A 23415-nucleotide genomic window follows, 5' to 3' on the forward strand; every position below is an offset into this window, starting at 1 on the left:
CATCGGCCTTATTGCAGAAAAAGTCTAGAAACTCATGGGCCGTAAATGGTTTGTAGCTAATAGACAGCTGCTTTTTAGTAAATTTAGCTACAGTGTCAAAGAGAAATCTGGGATTATGTTTATTAATATTGATTAAGTGTGAGGGATACACTGCTTTTGCAGCAGATAAAGCATGTTTGTATTTCAATAAACACTCATGTCAAGATGGGTTAAGAAAAAAACTTCTAATTTTGATTTTCGCCATTTACGTTCCAGTGTCCTGCAGGCCTGCTTAAGAGCACATGTCTTGTCATTAAACGAGGGTGTAGGCTTCTTTAGTCGCCTTTCTCAGGTAGTGGGAGGTGCAACTGAATTGAGGAGACTAGAGAGGGCCACATTTAAGTCACTAGTGAAATTTTCAAAGAGTCCGTCTCTACAGTGAAAGGAGCCAAGACTTCAGGCAGCTGCTGGCCAAATGCAGCTACAGTGGAGGGACCAATGTGGCAGTGTCAATTACATATGTGCCGACATTAAAAGGACAGGCCAGTAATGCTTCAAATTTAATAAGAAAACGATCTGACACAGCAGATGTGGTTGGCAAGACATTCAGATCAGAAACAGCTATCCCTTTAAATAAAACCAGATCAAGGGTGTTACCACTGCAGTGAGTTGACTCTTGAACAAACTGAGTGAACCCAAAAGTATCAGCTAGTGCCAGAAAGGCTTTACTTAGAGGATCAGCAGCCTTATTCGGATGAATATTGAAATCACCAAGAATTAGAATGTCGTCAGTAGGAGTAACAAGACCTGAGACAAATTCTTCAAGAAATATTAAGGGCCAGGAGGTCGATGCAGTATCGCAATCTGGACTGAGTAGTCTATTCATGGCTGAGGGAGATGGACTTAGAATAAGAGCCTCAAAAGATTGGAATTTAGATATAATTTTAGAAATCAAATTGAAAATAGACATGTGTTACATTCATGAGACCATGGCTGCCAATGTTGGGTTTTCAGGAGCTAAGGCAAATGTAACCTGACAATGTTGTTTTTTCCTTTATGAAAGTGGCCCCAGGTCTGTATTACAAACCCCACCATTATTTCTGTTTTTGTCTCTTTCATTTTCTAGTCCAGCCATGTTTCCATCTCTTATTTGCCATAATTATGAAAGACATTGACTGTAGTAGTGCTTTTCCCCCCTAATCATCGTCTTGTTTATTCTGTTTCCTGTAGGCAGTAACCAATTGCAGTCCACCCCCCAAAATTGTCATGATAACTGGTTTACCGGTGGATGGATATACGCATGAAGACATAACCGTGTTGGCCTGGCCATATCTTAACAAAAGTGTTAATGCCTATTTCTACTGTGTGGTGCCCTTAACTTTCCAGCGAAGGGTAAGAAAGACAAGATCACATTTTTAAACTTTTATTTTTACATATCAAGATTTATATTGGTCTGTTTTTAGAACTCTTCTGATATCTAATTTTCCTTGGTAGTAATGGGTCTTCCAGTGGCCATGTAGAAACAACAGTTCTCTTCAGTAATATGGTAGTCGGTGCTAGAAATGTCAAATGACTTTTGTTCTTTCTCCACAAATCCAAAAGCCTTGCATTCAAATCTTGGGTCCAGTGATAAGCCATTTTTTCCCCAAGTTGAACAACAGCACAATGTGTTGGAAAAACAGCAAAGCTTATTTGTATTCACACTGCAACTCCAAGCATCTGAGTAGCTGCCTAGATCCATGTCTCGTTACTCACTTATAGGAGTGTGCCACACTTCAACAGCAACTGAAAGCGATTTGGTCAGCAACAAGGCAGTGACCGTAGTAACTGCCCAGTCTGAGCCTGCCTTAAAAAACACGACTAGTAAACCTCCCCCTTCTGTATTTTTATTTGTGGAGTTGGCAACCCTAGACATAGTATGCTAGCAGAGCTGTTACGCATTTAGTCTTGTTAGTTTGATTTTCTCTCCCCATGTATGGTGTAGTTGTACAATTCCACATTAAATCAAGAGCAAGATTCCTCTTATATACACTGATGAGTCAAAACATTATGACCACCTGCCCTAATATGCTGTTGGTCTTCCATGTGCTGCTAAAACAGTGTTGACTTGCAAAGGCATGGACTCAATAAGACGGTGTGTTATTGAGTCCAGATACCACAGGACATCAAGAAGGTGTCCTGTGGTATCTGGCACCAAAACATTAGCAGCAGATCCTTCAAGTCCCGTAAGTTGCGAGGTGGAGCCACCATGGATCAGACTTGTCGGTCCAGCACATCCCACAGATGTTCAATCAGAGATCTGGGGAATTTGGAGGCCAAGGCAACACCTTGAACTCTTTGTCATGTTCCTCAAACCATTCCTGAACAAATTTTGCAGTGTGGCAGGGCGCGTTATTCTGCTGAAAGAGCCCACCGCCATCAGGGAATACCATTGCCATGAAGGAGTGTACCTGGTCTGCAGTGATGTTTAGGTAGGTGGCACGTGTCAAATTGACATCCACATGAATTGCTGGACCCAGGGTTTCCCAGCAGAACAATGCCCAGAGCATCACACTCCCTCCACTGGTTTGTTGTCTTCTCACAATGCATCCTAGTGGTCATCACTTAACCAGTTAAATGACACACTTAAATGGCCATCCACGTGATCTAAAAGAAAATGGGACTCATCAGACCAGACGATGTTTTTCCACTGCTCCAAGATCCAGTTCCAACGCTCGGGTGCCCATTTTAGGTGCTTTCGACGGTGGACAGGAGTCACCATGGGCACTCTGACCGAGCTGCGGCTACACAGCCTGATACGCAGCAGGGTGTAATGCACTGTGTGTTGAGACACATTTCTCCCGTAACCATCATTAAAACTGTCTGTTACTTATGCCACAGTAGACTTCTGTCGGTTCAGATCAGACTGTATAGCCTTCGTTACCCTCACACGTTGATGAACCTTGGGCACCCAACACCCTGTCGCCGGTTTGTCCCTCCTCAGACCACTGTTAGTACTCACCAATGCTGCCGACACGAGAGCACCCCACAAGCCTTGCCGTTTCTGAGATGCTCTGACCTGGTCATCTCGGCGAGACGTTATGTTATGGCCTTGAAAGTTGCTCGTCATTACTCCTGCCCATTTCTCCTGCATCCAACACGTTGACTACGTGAAATGATTGTTCGCTTGCCATCTAATCTACCCAGACCTTGACATGTGCCCTTGTTTGGTTCATCTGTAAGTGGTCATAATGTTTTGGCTCTTCAGTGTAAGTGTTGCCAGAAAATTATCTTTTTAAACAAGGGTCTTTGACAAATGTTCCTGATTCCTGACTCAGTGTTCATCTGCTGTATGTACACTACCGTTCAAAAGTTTGGGATCACCCAAACAATTTTGTGTTTTCCATGAAAAGTCACACTTATTCACCACCATATGTTGTGAAATGAATAGAAAATAGAGTCAAGACATTGACAAGGTTAGAAATAATGATTTGTATTTGAAATAAGATTTTTTTTTACATCAAACTTTGCTTTCGTCAAAGAATCCTCCATTTGCAGCAATTACAGCATTGCAGACCTTTGGCATTCTAGCTGTTAATTTGTTGAGGTAATCTGGAGAAATTGCACCCCACGCTTCCAGAAGCAGCTCCCACAAGTTGGATTGGTTGGATGGGCACTTCTTTGAGCAGATTGAGTTTCTGGAGCATCACATTTGTGGGGTCAATTAAACGCTCAAAATGGCCAGAAAAAGAGAACTTTCATTTGAAACTCGACAGTCTATTCTTGTTCTTAGAAATGAAGGCTATTCCATGCGAGAAATTGCTAAGAAATTGAAGATTTCCTACACCGGTGTGTACTACTCCCTTCAGAGGACAGCACAAACAGGCTCTAACCAGAGTAGAAAAAGAAGTGGGAGGCCGCGTTGCACAACTGAGCAAGAAGATAAGTACATTAGAGTCTCTAGTTTGAGAAACAGACGCCTCACAGGTCCCCAACTGGCATCTTCATTAAATAGTACCTGTGTGACTTTTCATGGAAAACACGAAATTGTTTGGGTGATCCCAAACTTTTGAACGGTAGTGTACGTAGATGTTCAATAACCCTTTTTGTAAAGCCAAGATGGGATTGGGGTGTGAGACAGCCTTAACGTATATGCTATGCACACACACTCATTGCATTGGTATAGTGGGCAAGAAATAATGTTTCAAACACTTTAATCCATTACTTTTCAACTTTTTTCTCCTCCATTTCTCCTGTTCTTCTGTGCCTGTTTGTGTTTTCTTCTCTTTCAAAATTTCCTCTGCTCTTCCTCCCTCTCCTCTCTTCCTAAAGGCCTTTGTGTATTTCCCCAGTGGGTTGAAGTGTCAAGAATTTGTCACAGCCCACGTTAAGAAGCCATTTTCTGTCCAGGGCTGTGAACTGACCTTACACGTTGTTGTTGAGGCCGGTTTATGGGCCAAAACTGATGAGGTATACACACACGCACGCACACACACACACACACACACACACACACAAATATCCATATGATTAAGCAACTGTATAGGAACATACACTCAACAATATAAACGCAGCACTTTTGTTACTGCTCCCATTTTTCCCAGGTTGCAATAAAAAAAATCCAGGATTTTCTGTATGTGCACAATGAGATTATATCTAGCAAATATTGGCTGACAAAGTGAAAAAAAAAATGTTTAGAATTTTAAGAAAATGAACATCCATCCGTAACACTTCACAGTTGTTCATTAGGATGAGAACAGTAAAAAGATAGGCAGTTTTTGTTGTGCAACACCATGCCCCAAGTTATGCGATGTGCCCTGACCATGTTTGCTGCAGGAATGACCACTAGAGCTGTTGCAAGAATGATGAATGTTTGTCCGGGTGGCATGGCGGTCTATTCCGCTGCCTACCAACACAGATATCACCAGTTCGAATCCCTGTGTTACATCTGGCTTGGTGGTGTGTCCCTACAGATACAATTGGCTGTGTCTGCGGGTGGGAAGCTGGATGTGGGTATGTGCCCTAGACTCTTGGTCGCTGCACTAGCGCTTCCTAGGATCGGTTGGGGCAACTGTTCGGGGGGGGGGGGGGATAGTGTGATCCTCTCACACGCTACAACCCCCTGGCGAAACTCTTCACTGTCAGGTGAAAAGAAGCGGCACATGTATCGGAGGAGGCATGTGGTAGTCGGCAGCCCTCCCCGGCTCAGCAGAGGGGGTGGAGCAGCAACCGGGACAGCTTGGTGGAGTGCGGTAATTGGCCAGCCGTGCCCGTCGCTCCGATGGCATCGGAGCACAGGAGAGCCACGCATATCAATAGCTCCGATAACGACGGGCGCGGCCAAACATCGGTACACAAAAGAGCCACTCATATCTATGGCTCTGTTAGTGACGGGCGTTGGTAAACATCGGATCACAAAGAGTCACACATATCTATAGCTCTGACAACGACTCAAAGAGGATAAATTCTGAGTCTCATCACCAACCAGTCAGACTAGCTTGGTCTGGTCAGATAGGCACGAACTGAGGAAGCCTCTTGGATTAGAGGCGAAACATCTTCACAAATATATACCAAGTCCAGTTGCACTTGATTCAACTCCTTTGGATAACCATGACCTGGATGAATGAGAACATTCACAGACACGCTCATGAAACAGTTGGTTTGCACAGCCAAAGAATTGAATTCACAAACCGTCAAAAATTGCCTCAGCAACGCTCATCTGCGTGCTTGGCGTACTTACTACGGTATGGATCTGACCGCAGTTCGGCATCATAAACGACATGCCTGGGCAAGAGTTCATTTTCAGTGCACACTGGCGCACTGGAGACAAGTCCTCTTCACAGATGAATCCCAGTTTGAGCTGTACTGGGGAAATGGCAGAAAGCATTTACAGCATCTTGTGGGTGAGTGATTTGCTGATGTCAGGGTTGTAAACAGAGTGGCCCATGGTGGCGATGGTCTTAAGATATGGGTTGGCATATCCTATGGACAACAAACACAAGTGCATTCTATGACTGGAAATTTGAATGCACAGAGATACCGTGATGGGATCCTGAGGCCCATTGTTACGGCCGGCATTCATCCACTTGCTTAACCTCATGTTTCAGCAAGACAACGCATGGCCCCATCCTTCCTGGATCTCTACACAATTTTTGGCAGCCCAGAATGCCCCAGTTTTTTTATGTCCTTCATAGTCCCCATACATGTCACCCATTGAGCATCTTTGGGATGCTCTGGAACCGCATGTATGTGAGTGTACTCCAGTTCCCACCCTGACCTGAGAACTTGGCAAAGCTGTTGTAGATGAGTAAGACACCACTCCACAGGTCCAATTCGACACTCTGATCAACTCTGACAAGGAGGCGTGCTGCGCTGTGCTAGGCACACCAGATACTAATGTATGAATTCTGTTCTATGACAATACCTTGTTTTGAGGGAATTTGTTGCCTATAGAGCCATATCTGTATCCCAAAAGCTGTCGAAATTACTAGAGAAGTGTCGAATCCATCTATTAAATTCTAATAAGTAAAATCTTTGAAGTGTTTGAGTGCTATGTGTATATTTTGGTTAAGTGTGTGATATTTTTTGTGCAGAACATCATTTCTTCAAGTGAGTTAGATATGCTCAGTGCTGACAAATGCATTTAATTTTTTCAAATATATTCTTGACTATCCATCCAGCCATTAATTTTCCAAGCCGCTTATCCTAATTAGGGTCGCGGGACATTGGAGCCTATCCCAGCATTCATTGGGTGGAAGGAATTCTTGAATATATCTTTAGTAATTTTTGACTCATCTGTTTGCAGGAACACTTGTACAGTGACATGTTGAAATGGCAGAAAATGGTATGTTTGAGCTTGTTCCCTGGTTTACAACATTTTACATTCCTGTGATCAAGTCACTGATGTGTTATTAATTCCAGTTTGGTCAATCCCTTTTCATTTATCCAATCTATTCCATGTTTTGGCTACATCACTTTTTAACATGGTAAAAAAAGACACTTTTGTCAACACTCAAAAGGTGGCTTTTGGTGAACTCCTATATTCCTGTTAACCCTAATCTCTATTTCTTAAACTTTTTTGTATAGTAATCTTAATTTTTCCTAGTCCATTGCTAGGATCTACCTGAGTTTGCCTAGGCTCCCTCTGCAAGTCACTTATGTTGAAATTTAATCATTATTAACCATTAACCCTCACTTTCAACTAATCTATGATCTCTGCTTGTTGTTTTTGTTTTAGGATGTGATCAGGCCATTGACACTGACAGACAAGTTGCTCATCGTGTTGCTGAAATGGAGTAGTGTGGACATTGTTGCTACGCTCATGGAGTTTGTATCAAATGTCACACCCATCTGCTACTGCCTGCCATTGGCCAACAGGGTACGCAAACATAAATTTCCAAACTATTACATGCTAAGGCTGACTCCATTTTGCCATAATCTAGAGAAATTGGAAAATGCTGTTTTCATGTTGAAAACCGGTCCAAGATTTTCTGACATACTGCAGTTTTCAGATTGTTTTTGAAAAGTTCAGCATCCACATTGGATTGCCAAAACAGTGAAAAGAAATGCTCAATGGGCAGCACGGTGGCCCAGTGGTTAGCGTTGTCGCCTCACAGCAAGAAGGTCCTAGGTTCGAACCCCGGGGTTGTCCAACCTTGGGGGTCACCCCAGGTCGTCCTCTGTGTGGAGTTTGCATGTTCTCCCCGTGTCTGCAGTGGGTTTTCTCCAGGTGCTCCGGTTTCCTCCACCATCAAAAAGAAACACGCAAGTTAGGGTTTATACTCCTGTCTGTGCCTCTGATCAAGGCAATGGGAAAAGAACTGGAGTTGGTCCCCGGCCGCAGCATGAAGGCCGCAGCATGAAGGCGGCAGCCCATTGCTCCTAGCCACACAGATCACAGCTAGGATGGGTTAATTTGCAGTTAATTAAAGCCTTAATTAAAGACAATATTGGTGTTTTTGCAGGTTATAACCAATTTACAACATATGGCACTTAATTTACTACAAATTACCCAGTTTCTACAATAGCTTTACCTGAGATCACATGAGAATCACACGTCATCGTTTTTGCGGTCTTCACTACAACGCAAGACCAGTGTCTTCAAATTAAACCACTTTGGAGAGCCCTTTCAAAAAGACATGTCTTTGTTGGTTGAAAATGCTGACTTAGTGTGGGTGGAAATTGGGTTTTCAAATGTATCTGTTAATGTGGACATCTCTCATCTGTGGGCATCTCTGACCAGATTAAATTACAGGCGAGTACGTGTATGTCTGTCTACACAAATGCACTCTGCAGTTCAGTTATTAACACCCAGTCAGCTGCAACTGCTGGTTAATTAGTTTACTTAACAACTAGTTACTTTGACAGATAACTAGGTTTTATAATACAAAAGTCCTTTTTACACACTTCTACGTTCATACGCAACTCATTCCAGTCTGTTTCACAATTTTATCGGTAAATCTGACCCCCCCCCCCCCTCTATTCTGCCGAAATGCACTACAGAGCGCCACAGGCGTTCATTCCTGCCTGTGGCCATCAAACTTTACAACTCCTCCCTCATTGTCAGACACTCTTGAGTCAGTACTCATTAGACTGGCCCTTCCACTTATTTTACCCTGTGGGGTATTTGTTTCATGCTGCAGTAATACAGTACAGATAGGGTGTTGTATGCTGGAGCATGATGTACATGTTTACATATTTTATTATTATTTTATCTTCTATTTATTTTTGTTTTTTGTCATCTTGTATCTTGTTAGTTTTTCTTAGAGTGTGGGTGTCTGTAATAGGACCCAATTTCCCCGCGGGGATGAATATAGTATTTCTGATTCTGTCCTTTTCCTTTTCTGTCTTTTTAGTTTTTGTTCCATTTTCCTTCTCTTTTATTCGTTTTCTCTTTGTGCCCTCGATAACGTTCTCTGTGTCTGTTGCTCTACACCAGGTATGCTTCGAGTTGCCCAGTCGTAATGCCGTGCAGCAAACAGTGATGCAGTACAGACTTTTCAAAGGCCAATGTCTCACCGAGAAACAGAGCGCCTTGTTCAAACTTAAACAAAGGTATAGGTGTGTGTGTTCATGTTTCTTGGTGGATTTCTTTTTTTTTGTGTTGTTGTTTTTGGGTTTTTTTTTCCTTTTAATGTGTGAGATTTGTGAATGAGCTTTTTTTTTTTCATGCTTTCTCATGTGTGTCATCCTTTGTGTGTCTTTTGTTGTATGCTTCATAAGGGGCTTTTACCTTAAACACACAATTTTAATTCAAATTAGAAAAACAAGTGTCTATTTCAGCGTTTTAAAGTTGAAAGCTGTATTGATGATTTTTTTTTTTCCTACTCACTCATGCTCACGAGAATACATATAACCATGTGCACCCACTCTTCACTCAGTTGCAGCTCTTCCATTGGACAAATAAACACATCTGTACATCTGCCCAAGTTTGTAGGAGGCGTGAGTGTGACATACACAAAGGTCAGGAGACAGATTAAAACAAATAGGTTAACTAAGTAACAAAATGGAAGTTTCTGTGGATGAAGAGACAAAGCTTGAAAATCCTCCTCCTTTAAAGTCTGCAGTGTGGTAGTATTTCGCATTCCCTGTAAAAAGAGACAATGAGAAATCAACCCAGTTTAACAGTGCTCTTACTGTTTTTTATGTGTTAAGTTGCAGCTCAAGTTTCCAGTTAAATTAATTAATTCAGAAAAAAAGTTGATTTTTCTGTTTAAATCAAGACTTGGCGTGGAGCGTAAAGAATCAAGATTTCTTTGTAACCTATGGTACTTAGATAGTCGAGCAAGCCAACAACTATGCACAACTCCCGTCTTCCTTGGGTTTTTTTTTTCTGGCCTATTTTGTGCACTTTCCCAACAGTAGTTGCGCCTTAATGTGAAATCCCTTTGTACATGGTTTAGTATATCATGGATGATTGAAGTGGTTGCTCGTGCAGTTTTTACAGCATAAACAAGGCTCAGTGTTTACGGTTTTTATTTTTCAAAGCCATCCAGCATGCTGAATTTCGCCACAAGAGGACACTGTTACATAACCTCACATGAACAGGAACAACTTTTGGATCCGTGGAAACATAAATCTGGGTATTTTTTGGTGAAAATTGGTAAAAACCGAAAACGCTGAGCCTTGAGCATAAAAAGAATATCAGCAGACTTAACTCCTTTTTTTTCCCCCACCAGGCCTGGATTTATGGATGCTGTTGTAGCTTTTGAAACGTGAGTTAATCTATTCTTCTTCTTTCGGCTTCCGTTTCCCAGGGGTCGCCACCGCGGATTTGGTAGTAGTTGCTGGTGTATTATTATTTTTTGTCAGAAATGTTTGCACAAATTCTCATGAGAGTGCTGTCCAAGAAATATGACTTATCAAATTTCATATTTTTTAAATTTGATAAGTCATAACTCCTATGCCGTAAGTCCAATTTACACAAAACTTGGTACAGACATCCTCACATCTCCTCCTAAAACGTAGGTCCGATTGCTACCAAATTTTCTGTTGATCATTATTGGACTAAGCTTATTAAAAGTTTTAGAATTTTTGTTGATATATTTTTTTAGTTTTCAAGGTATTGACCAGTGAACTTCGAAAGGGCATGGCTCGGCACATATGTCCACATAAGTACCCGAAACATACTCTGAAAGTTTAATTCAAATCGACCGCTAGGGGGCACTACAAATGGAGAAAAAATTGGGCGTGGCATAGCACAAATTGGAAATTGTTTTTCCAATCATTACAAAACTCGCAGGATATATTTCATAACAATGTTGAACCATGTGTATAAAACTATTTTGAAATCACTCAATAGAGGGTGCCACCAGTTCCAAACGGGATGGGTCTGGCGCAAATTTGGCCATAAATCAATGAGCTCGTCCAAACCTTACCAAACTCGATGGATATGTTTAATTAAGCTGTTGAAGCTTTCAGCTTCTAACTCATTGTTGGCTTGAACCCTGGAATTGCCACTTGCAGCTATATATATAATTTTTAATCATATAGACCCTGAGTTTGCAATAAAGTTTTGAGTTTGGAAAAAAATCATATGGTACCAATAGATCATAAAGTTGAATGTTAAGTTCAGTGGATTATAAAGTTTTTAATTTTCTCAATATTCTCAAGTTGTGGACAAAAATTCGAGTGTGCTTATAGTACTCTCAAGGTGTATTTTTTATAATTATTATAACTAATAATTATGATAAATGAATAACACAATGTCATCAGCAATGTAAGGATTATAATTTTGTAGTCCTATTTATTATATGTATCTTGACATACCAATTGATTTTTTTTCCTTAATTGCACAACTGCATTTGAGAAAGAATTTAAGAAATTTAAACATAATTTGTCCTAAGTTACCTTAATAATGTCCAGTTATCAACATTTAACAATTAGTTCACCAACCATTTTCTGGTGCTAGTTTTAATCTGAGCACGCAACTGCCTATTATTAATTCTTGTGTATCCTGTTATTACAGTGTAAGAAACTTTAGGAGACGTTTGCATCAACTAAAAAGTAAGGGTCCATTCCTGCCGGAGTCTCATGCCTTAATGGTTGAGATGACTGCCCAGCCCTCAGCCTTCATGAAACAAATCCAGCCTGATCCGACCATCCGATTGGACAAAAAGGAGACAAAAGACTCAACATCATTACCTGCATCTGGGTCAGCCATTGGTTTGAAGTCTCCCTCTGTGAATGTCAGCAAAGGAAGCGCTGTCATTGCCACCTCCAGCACCGAACCAGCACAGCCTGGGCAAAGGGCAGAAGAGCAAATTCCTGTGAGTAAGGACATGTTTAAGGTCTTGGCAGAGGCCGTCCGGCAGCATAGGTTGGCTAGAGAGAGCCAGACCCACAGCCGGGTGAGTTAGGGGAGAGCTGTCTTTACAGCTCGATGCCTTATTTTGAATTAAATGCAGGGACCGATTTTTTTGTACGCAATCCATTTACTTTTGCATGTCGTGTTTTGTGTGCTATGACAAACTTTGCTCATCAACAACAATGTTTAACACATTGGTAAAGTGCACATTTCTGCTATTTTTGTGTTTTGTTTTATTTTTCTCAGAGTGTTTGTTTCATCGGCGTCCGGGTGGCGTAGCGGTCTATTCCGTTGCCTACCAACACGGGGATCTGCGGTTCGAATCCCCGTGTTACCTCCGGCTTGGTCGGGCGTCCCTACAGACACAATTGGCCGTGTCTGCGGGTGGGAAGCTGGATGTGGGTATGTGCCCTGGTCGCTGCACTAGCGCCTCCTCTGGTCAGTCAGGGCACCTGTTCGGGGGGAGGGGGAACCGGGGGGAATAGTGTGATCCTCCCACGTGCTACACTCACTGGCCACTTGATTAGGTACACCTTGCTAGTACCGGGTTGGACCCCCTTTTGCCTTCAGACCTGCCTTAATCCTTCGTGGCATAGATTCAACAAGGTACTGGAAACATTCCTCAGAGAGTTTGGTCCATATTGACATGATAGCATCACGCAGTTGCTGCAGATTTGTCGGCTGCACATCCATGATGCGAATCTCCCGGTCCACCACATCCCAAAGGTGCTCTATTGGATTGAGATCTGGTGACTGTGGAGGCCATTTGAGTACAGTGAACTCATTGTCATGTTCAAGAAACCAGTCTGAGATGATTCGAGCTTTATGACATGGCGCGTTATCCTGCTGGAAGTAGCCATCAGAAGATGGGAACACTGTGGTCATAAAGGGATGGACATGGTCAGCAACAATACTCAGGTAGGCTGTGGTGTTGACACGATACTCAATTGGTACTAAGGGGCCCAAAGTGTGCCAAGAAAATATCCCCCACACCATTACACCACCACCACCAGTCTGAACCGTTGATACAAGGCAGGATGGATCCATGCTTTCATGTTGTTGACGCCAAATTCTGACCCTACCATCCGAATGTCGCAGCAGAAATCGAGACTCATCAGACCAGGCAACGTTTTTCCAATCTTCTATTGTCCAATTTTGGTGAGCCTGTGCGAATTGTAGCCTCAGTTTCCTGTTCTTAGCTGACAGGAGTGGCACCCGGTGTGGTCTTCTGCTGCTGTAGCCCATCTGCCTCAAGGTTCAACGTGTTGTGCGTTCAGAGATGCTCTTCTGCATACCTCGGTTGTAATGAGTGGTTATTTGAGTTACTGTTGTCTTTCTATCAGCTCGAACCAGTCTGGCCATTCTCCTCTGACCTCTGGCATCAACAAGGCATTTTAACCCACAGAACTGCCGCTCACTGGATATTTTCTCTTTTTCGGACCATTCTCTGTAAACCCTAGAGATGGTTGTGCGTGAAAATCCCAGTAGATCAGCAGTTTCTGAAATACTCAGACCAGCCCGTCTGGCACCAACAACCATGCCACGTTCAAAGTCATTTAAATCACCTTTCTTCCCCATTCTGATGCTCGGTTTGAACTGCAGTAGATCGTCTTGACCATGTCTACATGCCTAAATGCATTGAGTTGCTGCCATGTGATTGGCTGATTAGAAATTTGCGTTAACGAGCAGTTGGACAGGTGTGCCTAATAAAGTGGCCGGTGAGTGTATGTCCCCCTGGCAAAACTCCTCACTGTCAGGTGAAAAGAAGCGGCTGGCAACTCCACATGTATCAGAGGAGGCATGTGGTAGTCTGCAGCCCTCCCCGGATCGGCAGAGGGGGTGGAGCAGAGATCGGGATAGCTTGGAAGAGTGGGGTAATTGGCCGGATACAATTGGGGAAAAAAAGGGGGCCAAAAAAAAAAAGTTTGTCTCAGTGGGAATGAAACCTCTAACCCTTGTTTGGTGTCTTAGTGCTGGACTTAGTTGTATGTGGTTTGAGTCTGTGTAGAAATGGCATATGTAAAGTAAATTATAAAATGATTATTGAAGCTGTAAATTTATATATGGCTACTGTAAATAATTTAGCTTCTTGATTTCTTCAACCCTCCCTTCTACCCAGAGCCCTGGAGCGAGGGACCAACAAGGGGAGCACTCCGCCATAGAGAGGAGTGGTGACCCCTCCGAACAGAGCAAATGCAACTATGCCCCTTCTGTGGAGGACAAGTATCCTGGCCAAACCTCCTCCAGATCCTCTCCTGTTTCCCACAGTAGAAGGAAGGATACCAGCCCTGCTGCTGCCAAGAGACCTAGGATAGAGGAGAACAAGAAGAGAGAGGTAAATGAGGAAGTCACTTTGGATAAAAGTGCCAAATGACTAAACATAAATGTATATGTGTTAGATGCATAAAATCAAGCACACAGCCATGCAGTCTCCATAGACAAACATCGGTAGTAGAATGGGTCGTACTGAAGATAGGGATGGGTACCGAAACGCGGTATTAAATGGGCGCTGGTGCTAAATTATTTTTTTTAAAAACAAAACGTAGTATTCATAAGCTCTGACATTAACGGTTCTGCTATCGGTATTGGAGAAATTAAGAAAATAAATTTCCTATTTAAGCTACATAAACGTTATTGTGCGCCTTTTTTTTTACATCTCGCCAACTCCGTTTCTAATTCACAGTAAGATTAAGACATTTGTCTAAGATGCATTTTTGATATTCCCAATCCAGAAGAGACATTTCTCTTGCAGCCTGTCGTATGTGCGAGCTGAGGGGCGGGGCCAGCTCTATCTCTCTCTGTGACGCGCGCGCGCGCACACACACACCCCGTCTGCTCTTAGGAACAATTGTGGAGAGAGAACTCAGAACTCATACTTTAACTTTGTTATGATTGGTTGTTTCATAAAAAAGTAAATATGTCCTGCGTGCTCCTCTAAAATATTGAACTTTTCTTAAATGCTTTACGTTGATGCGGACTAGAATAGAAAAATCAGTGGAATTCATTAAAACAGTTTTGCAGTTTGCTAAGTGCTGTACAAAAGGAAATGAAAAAGCAAGAATATTAAAATAAAATAGGGGATAATCAGGTAAATATATTTAGGAGGAAATTCCCCAACCTTTTTAACGACTCTCAAAAGGGTTGGAGAGGCAGACGGCTTGACTGATACTTGTTAAATTCTGCAAAATGTGTACAGTAGCGTAGGTGCCTGAAATACTTAATCTAGGTAATGTAGTGTGATTACTTGAGTCAAGATTTAAAGTGCTTTTGAATAACCAAATAAGCATGATTATCATAAACGGCTTCAAAGAAAAATGCAGATCTAGAATCTGACAAGAACAAAAAAATAATGAATATAATCTATAGCTTTTACACTTAATCAAATGTTAAAGTACAATTTACAAAGTCTTGACCTTTTCAGTTATCAGTTAATTTAGGTTAGATGTCATGTTTGCCTAATGGAGCAGACACTGGTTCAAAATGAAATGTAGGTTTTTTTTTTGGTTTTTTTACTGTTCCTGATGCTGGATGATATGCATATTTATTACATTTTTTTCCTGTTTTCTAGAGTCGCACTGGAAGAAACACCAAGGCCCAGACGTCTAAAAACAAACTACATGGACAGGTGAGCACGCATCCACACATGCACTTGCAGTTCTTGAATTTTACGGTTGATTGGTTGTCTCTGACAACTTGAATTTCCATGGGCCAACCAAGATGGCACACTTTAGGCATCCTCCAGCCAACTAAAAATAAGCTTTTGACACACAGTAGAATGATTAAAATTATTTTTGTCAGATATTCAAAACTTAATGTTAAATGCCTCAAATGTGTTACATCAATTATCTGATCAACCTTCAAAACAGAGTGAGACGAAGAACCCAGTTCTACAACAGTTATGTCTTCAACACGATTTTGTTGGTAGCATATGCATATGGACCCCACAACCTCTAAGAGGATGAGCGCCGCAATCTAAGATGTCACATAGTATTTGTGCAGTTTTAGCAGACAGAAAGGGGACATTGCGCTTGGAAACTGTATTTGCAACAGACAGTTAGCCCACTCCCAGTTGCACAACCTATGCAGAGCATCCAGTTCTACGAAGAGCATCCTACTTTAAACATGGCATTCTACTTTGAACTCTTTGCTATCTTGCAAGAGCATACATCTAATAAAAAAAAAAAGTAGATACATACAAAGATACAATTGTGAAAAAGATAAAGGTCCTTTGTAATTTTTGCGCACAATTAGCATTAGTTGTGTAATTATTTTTCATAAATTCCATAACCGTGGCTACAGTTAAATCCTTATTAACGCCATATTATTGATATTAATGCATATTATGAAAGTAGGAGAATTGGCCACAAATATGTAAGCTTGATTTGGATTTAAAAACGGTTACACCTGAACTGGTTAATTGGCAATTATAATCTGTTAGTTATATTGTCACTGATTGGTGCTGTGGTTATAGCCCTGATAATTTCTTCTGTTTTCCATCTAGAGTCATCACTTTGAGGAACAGTTTACCAAAGACACATTTCCTTCAGATACCGACATGTTGGATTGCGAAGACTTTGACTTTAACGACTTTGTCACTGTAGACGAGATTGGAGAGGTGGGAAATACAAGCTGCCCCTCATCTCCCAAGTCAACCACTCAGTCCAGCTGTCAAAGTTCTGCAAAAACTGATTTGTCATCCAAACAGTACTCAGAAGAGAATACAGAGAGAAGCTCCAGCTCATCCAGCAGCAAACAGAGTACGAAGGAGTCTGCCAAGGCCTCAAACTCCTCCTCTTCAAAAAGCAGCTTAGTTTCACACCCCTCGTCTCCATCATTCAGTAAGCTGGAAAAGTCCAAGAGCTTGTCTGTAGCCACCCAATCCACTGCCATTCCCTCGTCGTCCTCCACCAATTCTTCTTCCCCATCTACTGAAATCCCATCCTCTCCTACTCGTAAGACACAACTGAAGAAGACAACCACTGATACCTGTGAATCTCCTGCAAAAGCATCATCGATCTTGGAGTCAACAGGGATATTTTGTGAGACTAGATCCTCCAACACCAGTACTGAAATGTCAAATATAACCACAGCCATCCAGCAGGTTACAGCCAGTGCAATAACGGAGTATGCGGAATCTCAGCCTTCTTCTCAGACAGAGCGAGAGGCTGTAACTGAGCCGGTTAAAGAACCAGTACTAACCAAAGAGGGTGAAGAGGCAAAGTCTGACCACGGGTTGTCAGCAGGGGCCACTGCATCAGAGATGCATCTGTCTTCTCAAGGAGAAGGGGTGGCAAGCTTATCCAGCAAAGATTTGCATGTCCCTGTGAAGGATGACCAGGACCAGAGTGGTTCTTTGCTGCCACAGGAGCCAAGTTCTAATCAGAATCAGAATAAGGAAGAAACTGTCAAAATTGACCCGACTGCAGACCATAATGAAAAATGTAAAACTGAGGATGAAAGTGATAATTACCAAGTCCTTGATTCAGTGGATGATCAAGTGAATGGGAAGGCAGAGCATGGTTATCCTGACGGCAGAGATGGTCTCCCTGAAGGTCAGCTAACCGAAACTCAGGGAGTCCAATCTTTGTGTGAGGAAATGTATGAGATCTTGGACAGTATTGATGATGAAGTCGAGACTGTCCCAGACAATCAACTAGTTGCAGGTGACACAGGCACAGTAAATCAACCCACTGAGGGAGTATATGAAATGACAGGCAAAAGTGATAACTCTGCTGCCGAAGATCCCATGGGTGGAGATAAAACATGTAAAGATAATCTCAAAGTGTTGGACTCAGTTGGTAAGCATTCTCCAAAGGACGAGGATGTCAGAAGAACAAGAAAGAATAAAAGGGAAGATGAAGACAGAACATCCTCAGAAGACACCAACAAAGCTGCCAAATGTAATAAAGAAAATCAAGATGACAAGATCCTAAAGGAAGAGCAGACTCCTAAAGTTAAGGATAGTAAACCCCCAGCTGCCTGCCAAGATGACGCCATAGCAGAGCAGGAAACTTTCCAGATTTTGGATTCAGTTGATGATGAAGAAAATCCCTGCCCAGTTCGTACCCAAGTCACTGAAGAACCTACTGGTCAGTTATTTGAAAAAGATAATAGGCAGATGGCAGAAGACGAAGAGGAGGAAGTCATATATCAAATAATTGATAGTGTGGAAGAGCAGCCAACTACAGATCAATCAAGCCAAGATGAGAAGGCAAGCAGAACTAGGAAAGAGAAAAGGACTGCGACATCAGTAGACAAGCAGACCAAAAGGAGCAGCTCTACTGCTCTGACTGTCAAAAAAGAAAAATCATTTAAGACTGAAAAAAGGCCAGCAGGGAAGAACATCAGTACCAGAGGAACAGATGGGAAAGAGAAAAATCTTGAAGAGTTGATGGAGGATGCTGATTATCAGATTGTGGATTCTGTGGGGGAAGAGTCTGTTGATAGTGAGCCACCTACTACAGGAATGTCTACCAGAAGACAGAGGGACAGAGCAACAAGGAAGACTACAAGAAATGAAAAGACAAAACCATCCAATAAGGGGGGAACACCATCAAGGAAGAGCCAAACTTCTGTCAGAGATCCAGGAGAAGGAAACAGTGGAAAAGAAGTGACCAAAAATCTGGATGAGCAGGGAGATGCCTATCAGATACTAGATTCTGTGGGCGATGAGCCAAATGGTGGAGATATTATCACTTCAGAAGCATCTGAGGGAAGAGAAGAGGACAGGGCTAGTATGGTGGAGGACAAATCGACTAAATTAGAAAAACAAACGAAGAGTGAGACTCTTACCGGCGTGTCTGAAAAAGAGGTTGGTGAGGAAGAGGAGGAGGTCACCTATGAAATACTGGATTCTGTGGAGGATGAATCATTAATAGCTGGACCAACGGCCACAGGTGGGTCTGAAATAAGAAAGAGGGGCAGAAAGAGAAGGCTCAAAATGTCTACAAAAAGCAATACGCTCCCTGAAGCATCTGAAAAAGAGGTAAGCAAAGAAGAGGAAGAACCCATGTATCAGATATTAGATGCTGTAGAGGAGGAGATGGTAAATAGTGACCCAGCCTCAATAAAGGGTCCCAGCCGAGGACAGAGGAAAGGAACAAAAAAGAAGGAGGCTAAAACAGAGGTCAGACTGACCAGGAAGACCCGCAGCAATGCCGCACTACTCGGAAACGACACAGAAGTTAAAACTAACAAGGAAGAGAAGACCCTGGACATGGGAGATGCCCAAGTGACAATGGAAAGCGCCCTGGTGAATCTGGATGAGGTGAGTGATGAAGAGGAAGATTATCCGGATGACACAGTTGAGGAGGAGGAGCTAAGGAAGAAGCAAGCTGCCGCACAAGATAAGCAGCAGGCCAAGGAAAGAGAGCAGGAGAGTAGCAGAGGAGGAGAGGGAAGACGGAACAGGGGGGAGGCGAGAAATATGGAGGAGGAGGAGGTGTTGGTGACTTTGGATGAGGTGGGGGCAGATGAGCCTGGAGATGGGGACGATGAGGGAGTGGAGAGCAATGGAAGACAGGATGCAGGAATTAGCGAGGGGGAGCTGCAGGCGTTGGTCACGCTGGATGAGGTTGTGGGAGAAGAGGAGGAGGTAAGGGCGGAGCCAAGCCCCCCAGAGGCCTACCTACTCAACCAGGAGAACGAGTCGGGAGGTGCCTTTAACCCTGAGGTGAGATGAAAATTTAAAGGGATGATAATTCAATAAGTGTCAGAGGGAAGTTGTATCACAGCTAGGGGCAGGATTGTGCTGTGTATGTTTTCCTATTTCTTTAACTGAATTTTAGGTAGTTTTCCGTCATTGGTATACCCTGCTTAAAAAACTGTCTCCATTGATCCATAAGATCAACCTACTTAACAGCCACCCCAAATAGAGTAAAAGAATAAGCATTCATCAACAATAGTTTTATTAACCAAACCTGATGTCTGCTAATTGTTTTTGTTTGTTTATTTATTTTTATCCGTGATGGGCCATGTAGACTAGACATAAGTTTTGTTCACAATCCATTTGCTGTAGGAAGCTATTTTCATCATCAGGTTGATGATGTATTCTTGATGTTCTAAAAAATTGCTCAATGTTGAGGTTGTTTTCCAGGGTTAGTGTTTGTAAACGCACACACACTTATCCATTACAGATAATCAGTTTTTCTTGCACCGTCTATCATAACTGAATGTTTTGATACCTTGACCAATTCAGTGTTTGTCCCCTTCAATTTCTCTCTCCTTCTTATCAAATATGTCCGCATCTTGCCTTATGGCTGTCATCAGACTCTGCTGACTTTAGATGAGACAGGCGGAGAGGAAGAAGAGGAAGCACAGACAACCTCAAAAGCTGCTAAACGCAGGTTAAGGAAGGATGATAAAGGTATGTATGCATGTCCACCATTATTAGCTTAATTGTGCTTGTCGGATAATCTATTTTAATGCACAGCTTTAATATGAGATTCTACTATTTGAAAATATGACACCACTCTAACAAAGTGACTGCAAGAAAGACTATCAAGGTCAACTTATCTGTTTTTAAGGCAAAAATCCTGTCTCTGGAAAATGTCCTGATAAATGCCAAAAATGTTGATGATAAAGTCTTATTTTATTTTCAGTTGGTTTACTGTCATTTTTTTATGAGCACTGCCTAGAAAGACAAAACAAGTTTTTGTTTTTAAGTTAATTTAGGTATTGTTGCTATTAATATTACTAAAGATTAGCTATCCTCTCCTGTACCAGCAACATTGTCAAGAAAATATAATGCCTGAATTTAAAGCCGCATTCTCACTACTTGCGCTGTCGATGTTCTTTGGCTCTGTGCAGAGCAAGTTTGGTGTCTGTGAGTCTGACACTATTTCTCTCTGTCTGGCTCCCCTTTCTAGAAGAGAGGACGAACTTTGTGATGGTAGACGAGGTCAGAGAGGAGGAGGAGGTGGTAACAGTCAGGACGAGAGGCAGGCCCAGGAAGAGAGCCAAAGTGGCCCCTGGTAACACACATCCGCACACAGATATCTGTACATGCTAAGAGACAACAACACACAGATAGGGGATTCTTCAATTTGGGGCACTTTTGGCTTTTGAAATTTTGAAAAAATAAATTTCTTAAAATCTGTTTTCAAAAGTGGTGGTGTGGAACAAATATCTTAGCATTGCTTTGATCATTCTACAAAATAAGTTTGATATTATGATGCTTTTGTAACAGCAAAATGTGGTAGTGATGACAATTTTTACTTTTTGGAGAAAAAGTTGGCTAAGTCTTAACCTAACTTGTTAGCTAGCATACAATGAATAGAAAGTGAAATTTCTTATTTCTGAACTAAAATACTCAATTAGTAACTTGTTTGGTAATGATGCTGAATAAATATACTCTCAGATTAGGACATATAAATCTTCAAATTACTTACATTTGTGGCCATGACTGGTCATGCGCCTCTGGCACTTCTCATTTCACTGGCAACCACATTGTTGTTGTTTGGAAAAAATGCTATTGCTCTCTAAAATGTCCGGTGTGATGGTAATGACAGATGTATGAGGGACAGTGATATGTAAGTATAAAAAAATGTGCAAATTGCACATATATAAACCATATGAATTTGAAAAATTATTATGAGAAAGTGCAAAGTAAAGCTTTAATGAATTAAACCATTTTTATTACTTTATTATAGAGGGGAAGTTAAAAACTCTGGGTTGGGGACAAGCCCAAATCAGTGAAATTCTGGCACATTTGAATTTTCAACATACTGAAAAAGAATTAAAATGTCATCATTGAGACACAAACCCTTTTTTTTTCATAGCTAACACATACAATGAAATGGTTTTTTTTTTTAATTACCCTTGGGGCAGAAAAACTCCCTTAATTGAAGAATCACCCAGATATAAACATGCATATGTACTCATTTTATTTTCTCTCTAATTGTCCATCTGTCACACACACAGTGGAGGAATATGAGAGTTCTCTCACATTACATGCAAAAAGCAGCCCTATTTCCTAAAGTTCCCCAAATTGTTTTCACAGGGAAGATCGCGTATCATAAAATCACAGACACTTTGAACAGCCATTTTATTTGTCACTCAGCCTCTAAATTTATTTTTTCCCTCCTTTCACAGTGAGAAAATCCACTAGAGGAAAACATGCGAGCCGAAAAGGGGAGCTGGAAGATTAGAGTGTTACCTTTTGACTGCTACATAGCCCTTGTCCGTGCTGTGTACTGTACATCTCTGCAACGTGGCCACCGTTTGTCTATGTCCTGTAATTATGCCTGCCTCAGGAATTGTCGCTTGGGAATAAAGTTTTTTTAATTGAATGTTAGTTCTGAAATGGCCTCTTCCAGTGACCACTCTGCCCCTCCCATTACCCAGAGTACCTCCTCCTCATTGGTTGACAGGTTGCCTGTGTGACGGCCTTGAAAAGGGAGAAAATCAATAAAGACCCAGCTAATGGTGTACCCTCTCTATGGAGAATGAAGCAGCCATGGCGTGAGCTCCTGCTTCTGGACTTGTTAAAGGTTTTTTTTTTAAGGAGTTGTTTATCCAATGCGAGGGTCTGAGGATGGGATGTTGTGTTGTTGTAAAGCCCCTTGAGACAAATAAAATTGACTTGACTTAAAGACATAAGTAATCAATCACCTAGGACAGCTTGTGCAATCAATCACAGACTATTTTACTGTTTTTCACCACCTTATATTTGGTTTATATGGGAACATTTTCCCTTCTCTCTTATTGCCTTACTCCTGTTGGTTTAATTCTGCTAATGAGAGCCACACCCTGACTTTCTGTACCTTCTCTGTATTTGTTTCTGACAATTTTAAAACTGCACTATTCTAAAGACAACATTTTTGAACTGTAATTTATTGAACTGGCATGTGTATGAACTGCGATCTACCACACTCACTCCTTCAGATACTCACGTATGTGTCGTGATCATACAGCTCCACCACTATGTTGGGTGGGTTTGCCATGGTTTGCTCGGGGTCTCTGAAGCTCTCCACCACGTGGAAGATCAGCGTCTGGTCCCAGGTGGGGTTCAGGGTGTTACGCACCGTCACCCTCTTCTGGGACTGATGAAGGAAGGAAACGATGGCGTAAGGCTCTGAGGGGGAGATGATTCATAAGTTGCAGTTGGATTCAGTTTTCTCAAGTGCACAGTTGCTGTCTTCTAAGACAAATGAATAGAAGTTAATGTGAAATATGTAAAGGAGGGGATAAGGGCCTGAATGAATTCGGGTAATCAGAAATTTTTTGCAATTTTTTACTTATGCCGATATCTGGAGGTCAAAACAACACAATAAGCCAACACATACCTATCTGAAATCCTTAAGGTGTTTTCTAAACACACCGTAAGAAAGAAGGTAGCGATCATACCCAGAGGAGACATGCCAACACCTACTAGTGTTCTTTGAGCGAAAAAAAAATTGCCTGAATTTGATAATCTGGAACAGGTCACTGTAATCTGGGACACATAGTTTAAAACAAAAACAAACCCAAATCACCTTTGTGTTCCAAGCTCGATATCACTAATTTTATCCAATTTGCTTAGATAGATGCCTTAAGCTCCAGCCATTAGCCAAACCACTTGTCCTGCTCTCAGGGTCACGGGGCTGCTGGAGCCTTTCCCAGCAGTCATTGGGCGGCAGGCGGGGAGACACCTTGGACTGGCCGCCACAGTG

The 23415-nt window shown here is 42.0% G+C and overlaps 1 protein-coding gene across 1 annotated transcript in view; it reads left to right on the plus strand.

The window, feature by feature from the left end:
• The window catches only part of LOC130130564 (uncharacterized), a 47879-nt gene extending 25308 nt beyond the window's left edge, over positions 1–22571 (plus strand). Inside the window, exons 23-36 of the mRNA XM_056300273.1 lie at positions 1210–1371; positions 4291–4428; positions 6764–6802; positions 7196–7336; positions 8897–9012; positions 10137–10172; positions 11426–11807; positions 13884–14099; positions 15333–15389; positions 16266–16379; positions 16470–19436; positions 20033–20129; positions 20632–20736; positions 21857–22571. Coding sequence (XP_056156248.1) covers positions 1210–1371; positions 4291–4428; positions 6764–6802; positions 7196–7336; positions 8897–9012; positions 10137–10172; positions 11426–11807; positions 13884–14099; positions 15333–15389; positions 16266–16379; positions 16470–19436; positions 20033–20129; positions 20632–20736; positions 21857–21912 — 4626 coding nt within the window. The 3' untranslated portion in view covers positions 21913–22571. The remainder of the gene's footprint in view (positions 1–1209; positions 1372–4290; positions 4429–6763; positions 6803–7195; positions 7337–8896; positions 9013–10136; positions 10173–11425; positions 11808–13883; positions 14100–15332; positions 15390–16265; positions 16380–16469; positions 19437–20032; positions 20130–20631; positions 20737–21856) is intronic.
• The last annotated feature ends 844 nt before the right edge of the window (positions 22572–23415 follow it).

The sequence above is a fragment of the Lampris incognitus genome, chromosome 20 (assembly GCF_029633865.1).
Source record: "Lampris incognitus isolate fLamInc1 chromosome 20, fLamInc1.hap2, whole genome shotgun sequence".
Taxonomy (NCBI): Eukaryota; Metazoa; Chordata; class Actinopteri; order Lampriformes; family Lampridae; genus Lampris; species Lampris incognitus.